The following is a 9,356-nucleotide window of genomic DNA, read 5'->3' as shown; positions in this document are numbered from 1 at the left end:
CAGGCTGTAGCGATGCTGGTAATAACACAAATTATTTCAGGCACTCATTGTCCATGCATGTGGTACTGGCTGTTGTCTGCTGTGCCCTTCAGCATCTGCTGGAGATCAGGTGTTGTGTCTTCTGGTTACAAATCCACAGTGATAATACGGAGGAGGATGCTTTGCCCTGCCATACCTCAGAGGTGATCTCCCGTGTCACTTTGCCATGAGGCATGAGCTCACACTGTCAGCTTTCTTCTTTTAGACCTGCTTTCCTTTTAAAGGTGGCACATGTTTATTTTAAGCTTCAAATGCAATGACTTTGTTTCCGTGCATTTGCACATTTAACCCTTAGGTTGCTACTTTCTGTTTTCTCCCAGCTGATGTTTTGTAGCACCATTCCCACCACCAGCAAGCCATTGGCCACAAGGGGCTACCAGAGCAGCACAAGTGTCCGGGGGGGTACTGGCATCCCCAACGGAGCTGGTGGCACCCCGGTGGGTGGAACTTGCACTCTGATTTTTAGGTCTGCAGGGGGAACATGGCTGGAGAGGGCTCCAAACCCAAGCCTATCAGGGGAATAAATCAAAATAATGTTGAGAAATTGAAGAAACGGCCTGAAAATGCAGGATGCAATTCCAGGCAGACAGGCGCAGGTGCTGCAATTGGGCAGGAGTAATCACTTCAAGGGGAGCTGCTTTCCCGGTGGTACTGCAGTCACAGCTGCTCGCAAGCAGGGCAGGAATAAGGATAACGCTGTGGCAGATAAAACAGACTTTGTACAAACTTGGAATGGAAATGGCTGCTGTGGAGATATGGAGTGACCTGCTCGACCCATCTACTGTGGAAAGGGCGATGTGCTGGATAGCGATGCAGCAGGAGGTGCTCGGTGGGGGAGCTCTCCCTGGAGCACCACAGCCCCCCAGTAGTGCCTGTGGCAAAGAGTGCTCTCAGACTCTGTCCAGCCCTTGGGATTTGATGTTTTGGACATCAGCCTGAAGCTCCCTTTGGTGGTTCAGATGTTGCCCTAATGCCAGCACAGACTGGATGCATCGACAGCTACTTGCCCAAGCAGGAGGGTCCCTGCATGCCCTGACTCCAGCTGGTTCCTGGCCCCTCCTGCCCTGCAGCATCCTGGAGCTGCACACTCATGCTCAGGAGGAGGGATGGTGCCTGATCCCCAGGTCGGCTCCAGCCGTGCTGGGCAAGGGTGAGGGCAGGGTGTGTGAGCCAGGGCACTGCAGGTCCCCAAGGGGCACCAGCCCCTCGGGGAGAGCTCCTCTCCCTGGCTGAGTCCCCATCGGGTGCCCTCATCTCCCTGGGTATTTTTAGGAGCAAAGTGCTGTTTAATGGTGAAAAGGAGAAAAGCAGCCGTGGGAGAGGAAGCCAGGCAGCAGCGATAGGGCAGCTCCTTCCGCAGATGGTGCCAGGGTGGCTCTAGCTGCCAGATCAGCTGCCTCCGGGGGGGTGAGCACCAGGTCCCTGTCCTGGCAGAATTCCACTGGGAGCCTCTGCTGGCCCCGAAGCTCATGCCATGAGCGTCCAAGCACAGGGCCAGCAGGTGTGGGGTCGGCCTGGGGACCCTCACCACTGTGAGTACCCGAATCCCTTACAGCCCCCTGCCCCTATGGCCAAGCTGCACCCACCCTGGAAGGGGCTGCTGAGGGACAGCGGAGCACAGCATTCCTTGGGCTCCAGCTCCCAGGCGCCGGCGGCTGTTTTTAGCCAAGTGAAAGTCCGATGTTTTGAGATTTTCTATTTTGAGAAGCAAAGCTGGAGAAGTGGAGCAGCCCCTGACCCTTGGGTGTCTGTGCAGAGCCGGGCAGGGAGGCGGGCAGGGCGGGTACAGGGCAGCTGCTGCCCTCGGAGGGATGTGGTTGCCCCTGGGACTTCACCCCACGGTTGCCCCTGTGGCCCCTCGCACCTCAGGCTGTGCTGGAGCCTGGTCCCGTGAGGTCCCATCCCCCACACTCTCACAGGGGAGAACAGCCTTTCCAGCACCGGGATGCCATTCCTCCTTTCCCTCCTGCAACAAGATCCTGGTGGAGCCCCAGAGCAGGACATGGGGTATCCCACCCTAGCCCAGCACCCCTTGTACCCCTCCATGGGGTGTGCACATGCCCCCTCAGAGCCCCCGTGGCGTGGCACAGCTATGTGCTGGTGGGCAGCCATAGGGGCCAGCCCCAGGAGAGGGGCACAGGGCTCAGACTGGGCTGTTACAGGGGCATGGTCAGCTCAGCCCAGTGCCGGTAATGCTGCCACATGGGGGGCTTTGTCACCCCCACAGCAGCTGTGGGCTCTGTCCCCCACACAAGGAGATGCTGAGGTCTGCCTGGCAGCAGGGAGGACTGGTGCTTGCTGGAACTGCCACGGTGAGTTGTCACCACCAGCAAATCACCCATATTGTGAGGGTGCTGGCGATGGGTGCTGCTTGCTGGGCTCCCCAGAGGCAGACGCCAGCCCGGGGTGCAGGCTTTGGCCTCATTTTATTCAACCCCATGTTTCCAAAAGTACCTCAAGATGCACACTGGCACTGCAGTCCAGGGTCCATGCCAGGCTGGGGGCCATGTCCCCAGTGTCACAGTGGGGCCCTAGGTGCGGTGCCAGCGGGGGACAGCCAGAAGCCGGCGGAAAGCAGCGCGGAAGTCCCGGTTGAAGAGGGTGTAGATGAGGGGGTTGAGGCTGCTGTTGCAGTAACCGATCCAGAAGAAGAAGCTGAAGAGAGGCTTGGAGACACGGCAGCCCTCCCCACAGACAGCGCCCAGGCTGTAGGTGAAGAAGAAGGGGAACCAGCACAGCACAAAGGTCCCCATCACCACGGCCAGCACGACGGTGAAGCGCCGCTCCTGTGCCTGCACCAGCCGCCGGCGGCACAGCAACACGCTCTGGTGCTGGCTCTGGCGCCGCCAGCCCGGCATCCTGAGCCCTGTTCCCTTCTTGCCGGTGCCAGCGGGGCGTGGGGAATGGGGGGCAAGGAGGGCTGCCGTCCGCCGGGCGGTCAGGTGGTAGATGCGGCAGTAGACGGTGACCATAACAAGGCAGGGGGCGAAGAAGGAGGCGGCGCAGGAGGCCAGCACGTACCATGTCTCCTGGCTCAGCTGGCATTTCTGGCCCACCGGCCGGGCCTGCAGGAGCGGTGGCAATGCCACCAGGGCTGCTGCTGCCCAGACTGCCCCAATCATCCCCTTCACCCGCCCGGGGCTGCGGCGCAGGTTAAGCCGGGCTGCCCGGGTGACAGCCCAGTAGCGGTCGAGGCTGATGGCGCAGAGGTGCCCGATGGAAGCGGTGCAGAGCAGCACGTCCAGCGCCAGGTACAGGCTGCACCACAGGCCACCAAAGTACCAGTAGCCCATCACCTCGTTGGCCAGCGAGAAGGGCAGGACAAGGACAGCCACCAGGATGTCCGCCGAGGCCAGGGACACCAGGAAAAGGTTCTGCGGAGCCCGCAGAGCCCGGCTGGTGGAGATGGCCACCACCACCAGCGCGTTGCCCACCAGCGTGGCCAGCAGGATGGCCAGGGCAGCCAGCAGGATGAGCCCTGTGGCTGCAGGCGAGTGCGGGGCACTGCTGGTGTCGCTGCTGTTACCAGAGGCATTGGGGAAGGCGCTGGCTGGCTCCATGCTGGCCTGGCACCTCAGGCGGACAAAGCCCCATGGGGCTGCCCCCCGCCGCACGCGCCCCGCTCACCGGCCTCGTTGCATCTCCTGGCACAGCCCCAGCTCTGCTGAGTCCCAGGGGGGTGTCCTGGCCACCACCGCTCCCATACTGACCCAGTCCGGTGGCAAGGCAGAGCTCGTCCTGTCCCAGTGGTCGCCCAGCCAGGCACACAGGGCGGTGGCGGCGCTGGGAACCCCGCCACGGCTCCCACAGCCTGCTGGCTCTGCTGGTCCCAGCCCAGGAGGAGGGTGGGCAGGAAGGAGGGAGGGAGGGACAGGCTGATATCGCTGGCAGGAGCCCAAGCATCTGTGGGCAGTTGGAGAAGCAGTTCTTCCCAACACTTATAGGGCTCCTGCCAGGGTCACCATGGTGGGTGGGCTCCTGCCATGGGTGTCAGGGTGCCCAGTGGGCCAGGGGCACTGGCTAGCTGTGCTGAGTTGACATCCATGAGCCACAGCCTGGCAGCACAGCAGCACCCCGCCGGCTGCCCCATGCTGTTCCCTGCTCACTGACACGCTGCTGTGGCACACGGTCGTGCAGCGCAGACCCTGCCAGCTCAGCCCTGTGGGGAAGAGGCAGGTGGAAGAAGCTGCTGCCCGCAACACCTTGGTACGAGCTGGCTGCAAACTGCAGGTGCAGGGTTTAGCTGCAGCATCATCAGTGCGTGCTCCCATGGCACCAGCCGTGCGTTTGCTGCATCCCCAGCACAGGGTACCCGTACAGGGCTGGGCTGGGCTGTGCAGTGGTGGTGTACGGACACGGGGAGGGCAGTGGGTGTCTGGCAGCTCTGGCAGGGTTTGCAGAGGCAGGAGACCAAGAAACACACACCCAGTGCGCAGGTGCTCAGTGTTTATTAGACACCAGCTGAGCAGGAACAGCAGAAACTGGGCAGCCATGGGAGCAGCGGCCAGGGTGTCTGGTGCTGGCTAGAGCCGGGTAGCACCGTGCGGGAGTGGTCGGGGTGAGCCCACCCGAACGGCAGGGTTGGGAACCTCCTCGGGGTAGGAGAGCACGGGGTTGTCCAGCCCCAGCCGGACCTTGTCACGGGGAGGGCCCTCACGCTCATCCCAGCCCTCGGGGCTGCGGCAGCGATCGGTGCAGCAGAGGGTGGCCCGGGTGATGAGTCGGTCCAGGGGCTGCAGCGAGTGCATCCAGGCGGGAAGGAAGTCCCAGGTCTGCAGCCATTTGGGCAGGCGGCCAGGGCTGTGTGCCTGCAGCGCATTCACCAGCCCCACAAAGAAGAGGAGGCCGAGGAAAGGTGTGCCCACCCCCACCAGCGCCCGCCAGCCCGCCATGGAGATGCCAAAGATGAGGGAGGGCAGCAGGAGGAAGCAGATGATGAGGTACAGCACAGCAAACCAGCGGTACTTGGCCGTGCGCTCGCCCAGCGCCTTGGCCATGCGGATGGGCAGGCGGGTGAAGGGCAGCGGGTACCACAGCAGGATGCCGGAGATGTTGAAGAAGAAGTGGCAAAGGGCAATCTGCAGGGACAGCATCCCTGTCGGGCCGGGCACGCAGGCTTCCCCCAGCCTCCGCCTTGCCTGGTGGCCCCTGCCCACCCAACCATGGGCCCAGGCTGCCCATACCTGGAAGGAACTGGCCAGCTTGTCCCCCGGGCTAGCCAGGGCGGCCAGGATGGCAGTGGTGGTGGTGCCGATGTTGGAGCCCAGGGTCAGCGGGTAGGCACGCTCAATGCTGATCACCCCTAGGCCTGCAGAAGAGGCACCCTATCCCATCCCATCGCTCCTCGCCAGTGACATTCCCATGCTCTCCCAAGGAGGCATGGCTCCTCCTGTCCCTCTGAGCACTCTAGCACCCATGGGCCATTGTGGGGGAGACCACCACGTGGCAGGGGACCAGGCATGGCTGGGACTCACCGATCAGGGGTGTGATGGCCGAGGTGAAGACAGAGCTGCTCTGCACCACGAAGGTCATCCCAGCACCCACCACCATGGCGAAGTACCCGGTGAGCCAGCTAAGCGGGTGTGGGAGGTCTGCCACAGCATGGCCATGAGCACAGGCACGGACACAAGCATGGACATGGGCATGGACACATCAGCCAGGAGTGGCCTGGAACTCCTATATGGTGCTGGGGAGCGGGGGGGGAGCTGTGGGGCCAGGCTCTGGGTATGGGCTCAGGCTGTGGGTATGGGGCCAGCCTGGTGGCCAGGATGGCTGGGCAAAGAGGACGTGGACACTAGGAGGCCATGAGAGCCATAAGCAAAGTGGGGATCAGGGGCAGGCAGGGATGGGGGTTAGGGGCAGCTAGGGATGGGTCTGAGGATGGCAGGTGGGTATGGGTGACTAGGGCAGACAGGGTCCCATCCCACTCACCCCATAGCTGTCTCCGTCCCACTCACCAGTGTTGATGACCTTCTGGATGGCTTTGGCCACCTGCCCCTTGAGCAGGGAGTTGAGGAGTTTGACCAGGAGGATGAGGCAGGTGCAGAGCACAACAAGGGACCCGGCAAGCAGCACCAGCCCCACGGCCAGGTCGGGCAGCGGCGTGTCGGTGAAGAGGTGCTCACCTGCCCCACAGCACGGCTGGGCAAGGGGCTGGGGCCAGCCCAGCCCCACTCACAAACCTGCTCCCCCAAGACAGCCCCACACCTGGACCCCAGCCCCAATATCTTCCAGCCCTGCCCCACATCATGACTCCAGCCCCATGCCCAGAACCTCTCCATCCCACATACAGCTCCCCCAGCCCCACCTGCACCTCTCCAGCCCTACGCCCCATACCCCCCAGCCCTGACCAAGCCCCCTGTACCCACTCACACTTCTGCCTGGTGACATTGTGGAGGCTTTCAATGCCCTTAGTGCTGCAGTGGCTGGGGGCTGTGCAGTTCAGAGGGGGGCCAAGCCCCACAGCAGCCATCTGCAGGGAGAAGGTGGGCTGCAGCTGGTTCCACAGCATCCTCAGCCAGCCTCTGCCCACCACCCACCCTTGGTGGGATTGTTTGATGTCCCCAGAAAGGCCACGGGCCCCTCACCTGTGGGGGTGCAGGGCCACACCAGACGCGGATGAGGCTCCGATTGCGCAGGCTCTCGTCCCCCATTGCAATGCCTGTGATCACCGACTTGTCCAGCTGCAAAAACACACATATTGGAGAGGGCCCTTGGGGACTGACAGCACCCACAGCTTGGAGACATCTTCACTGGGATGGGGACATCACTGCCAGCCTGGGGACACTTGCATATAACCACCACTGAAGGGACAACAGTGCTGGGGACCAGCACTGGGACAGCAATGCTGGGGGACAACCACCAGTCTGGTGACACCACTGCCAGCCTAGAGACACGTGGGTATGACCACCACCAAAGGAACACCAGCACTGGGGACATCACCACCAGCATGGGGGACACCAGTGCTGGGAGACCACCACCAGCCTGGGGACACCACGGCTGATAAGACCTGGATGATGAGCTTGGTAAAGGGCTCTGTGATGATCTTCAGCAGGTCAGGAGCATCCTTCCCACTGCGGATGTTGAAGGTGGCCACGACCAGGCGGGTGATGTGGTGCAAGTACCCGCTCACCACCTCCAGTGGCAGCAGGACCAGCACTGAAAGCCAGTTGAAGCAGTCGTGCACCGTGGCACCAGCGAAGGCCCTGTGTGGAGGAGCCCGTTGGCATGGTGTGGCCCCCAACACCCAAGTCCTCTCTGTCCTGACAAGCTCTCACCGTTTGAACTCACTGCGGTCTCCAGCCTGCATGAGGGCCACAATGGTGTTGGTGACAGAGGTGCCGATGTTGGAGCCCATGATGATAGGGATGGCAGAGCGCACCTCCAGCACTGAGGACAGAGAGACCTGTCAGCCCCGCATGGCCCAGCTCAGGGTGACCACATCCAGCCACCCTGTCCCCAGGAGCCCCACGGGCACACTCACACCCCGAGGAGACCATGCTGACAATGATGGAGGTGGAGGTGGAGGAGCTCTGTACCAGCACGGTCACCAGGATGCCCACCACCAGCCCAGCCACTGGGTTGGAGAGGATAGCATTGTCCTTGAAGATGTCCCCGGCCACCTTGCCTGCAAGAGAGTGAGTGGCAGGGTGCCGGCATGGTGGGTGCCACCAGCCACCCAGGTGTCCCCACCACCTTACCTCCAGCCAACTGGAAGGCAGAGCTGAGCACGTCTAGGGAGCACACGAAGAGGTACAGGAACCCGAACATCAAGGGCACCTTGAGAAGGGAGACACAGATGGACTGGACCCTGGCCCAGCACCCCAGCTCTGCGCAAGACAAGAGAGAGTGTTAAATGCCAGTCATGGCACCGCCCCGGCTCCCTGGACTTCCACAGCCCTACACTGTCCTCCCATGCCGCCAGTGGGATGGGGCTCACGTCCCCCTCTGGGCCACCACTCCCGGGGCTCCCTCCATCTCCTCCCACTCTGGAGTGCCCTGTGCCAGCCGCCCCTGTTGCCCCTCAGCTCTGCCCCCAGCACCCCGGGGAGCTGAGGGTCTCCCTGGCTGGCAGGCAGCCTGCCACACTGAGGGTCTGGCTGGGGTGCCAGCACGAGGACTGGCACCGCGGGGCAGCAGGGAGGAATTGCTGCTAGTCCCAGGGACAAAGCTGAGCCTCTGCCAGCACCCCACAATCCTGGCACCCTGAGGCCCCCCTGGGTGCCTCTAGCAGGTCGCTGGGGTGCTTCCCAACCCGGGTACAGTGTGCCCACCGCCCAGGGGTCTCACCTGGCTTCTGTAGCTCATCCAAGCCCAGCCGGGTCCCCTGCCAGGGCAGCGCATCCAGCTCGTACCGCTCCCTGCCCTCGCCCAGGCGCCCCGGGGAGCCAGGGCAGGGGAAGCCATGGTCAGGGCAAGCACCGACAGCGAAGGGGCAGGTGTGGGCACCCGGCAGCCGGTGCAGAGCTGGGGAGAGGGGGCACCCACGTTATGGCCCCAGCATCGTGGGGACCCCTCTGCAGAGGGGAGCTGGGCACCGCCTGGGCTGGTGAGCTGGCCCTGCTGAGCCCAGCAGGGTGAGGAAGAGGAGGAGCTGGAGGGCTGGGGGCACCTACCTTGGGGGCTGGGGCAGTAGGCGAACTGGGGCCCGTGCATCACCCGTCCTCCCCGCACCGGGCAGCGGGGCAGGGCCGGGCTCTCCCTCCGGTAGGGCAGCATCACTTCTGCTGAGGCTGAGCAGAGGTGGCCATGTGTCACTACAGCTGTCCCACACCAGCTGCCACCAGCCCCCAAATCCCTGCGGTGCTGGCACCGCTGAGGAGCACCATCCCATTACCCGGTGGTCCCCTGGCCACTGGCTACTGCTGTGCCACCCCAGCGAGCTCCTGCAAGGGCAGGCAGGGGACACAGAGAGGGGACCCCTCCTGCCCAGGGCCCTGCTCACCTGGGGCTGGCCAGGCACTCACGGCAGCACCATGTCCACATGCCACATCCGCGCGTTCCTCCAGTCAAGTGGCCCATGGGGCACCACAACCCTTTATATCCACGCCAAGAGCAAAGTCTAAGTAGCCCCATGTTGCCCCTCGCCTCTGCTTGCTGCTCACCTCCTCCCCAGAAATTCCTTCAGTTAATGGGTAACCCTACAGCATCCCGCGTCAGCTGCAGTGCCAGGGTGGGATGGGGCACTCGCCCCCGGGGTACCGCGTTACCGGCACACCCCGCCTCACCTGGCCCAGGCTTGCCATCACCCCGGGGTGAGTGGCAGCCAGTGCTGTGGGAAGTGAAGCTGGGGCAGTGCTGGAGCCCAGTGCCTGAGG

The 9,356-nt window shown here is 63.2% G+C and overlaps 2 protein-coding genes across 2 annotated transcripts; both read right to left on the bottom strand.

The window, feature by feature from the left end:
- Nucleotides 1-2,446: 2,446 nt before the first annotated feature.
- On the bottom strand, nucleotides 2,447-3,867 carry LOC101915995 (alpha-2C adrenergic receptor-like). Its single transcript, XM_005231780.4, has one exon. The coding sequence runs from the start codon at nucleotides 3,597-3,599 to the stop codon at nucleotides 2,571-2,573; it is 1,029 nt and encodes a 342-aa protein (XP_005231837.1). The 5' UTR covers nucleotides 3,600-3,867; the 3' UTR covers nucleotides 2,447-2,570.
- Nucleotides 3,868-4,468: 601 nt separating this feature from the next.
- SLC34A1 (solute carrier family 34 member 1) lies at nucleotides 4,469-9,126 on the bottom strand. The gene is made up of 13 exons (XM_005231781.3): nucleotides 8,984-9,126; nucleotides 8,655-8,771; nucleotides 8,329-8,505; nucleotides 7,740-7,868; nucleotides 7,523-7,666; nucleotides 7,317-7,428; nucleotides 7,049-7,244; nucleotides 6,627-6,722; nucleotides 6,412-6,511; nucleotides 5,997-6,164; nucleotides 5,514-5,630; nucleotides 5,223-5,347; nucleotides 4,469-5,117 (listed from the first exon to the last, which is right to left on the bottom strand). Exons 2-13 carry the CDS (start codon nucleotides 8,755-8,757, stop codon nucleotides 4,563-4,565), a joined length of 2,022 nt encoding a protein of 673 aa, XP_005231838.1. The 5' UTR covers nucleotides 8,758-8,771; nucleotides 8,984-9,126; the 3' UTR covers nucleotides 4,469-4,562.
- Between the last annotated feature and the right edge of the window lie 230 nt (nucleotides 9,127-9,356).

The sequence above is a fragment of the Falco peregrinus genome, chromosome 8 (assembly GCF_023634155.1).
Source record: "Falco peregrinus isolate bFalPer1 chromosome 8, bFalPer1.pri, whole genome shotgun sequence".
Lineage (NCBI taxonomy): Eukaryota > Metazoa > Chordata > Aves > Falconiformes > Falconidae > Falco > Falco peregrinus.
This window is presented reverse-complemented; position numbering and strand designations above follow the sequence as displayed.

What these genes read in the sequence shown, in the direction of transcription:
- SLC34A1 (XM_005231781.3), bottom strand. Translation starts at nt 8,757, where the DNA reads ATGCTGCCCTACCGGAGGGAGAGCCCGGCCCTGCCCCGCTGCCCGGTG. An exon ending in CTACTGCCCCAGCCCCCAAG is followed by an intron (nt 8,506 to 8,654) that starts GTAGGTGCCCCC and finishes CCCTCTCCCCAG; the next exon opens with CTCTGCACCGGCTGCCGGGT. An exon ending in CCAGAAGGTCATCAACACTG is followed by an intron (nt 5,631 to 5,996) that starts GTGAGTGGGACG and finishes ATGCTGTGGCAG; the next exon opens with ACCTCCCACACCCGCTTAGC.
- LOC101915995 (XM_005231780.4), bottom strand. Translation starts at nt 3,599, where the DNA reads ATGGAGCCAGCCAGCGCCTTCCCCAATGCCTCTGGTAACAGCAGCGAC.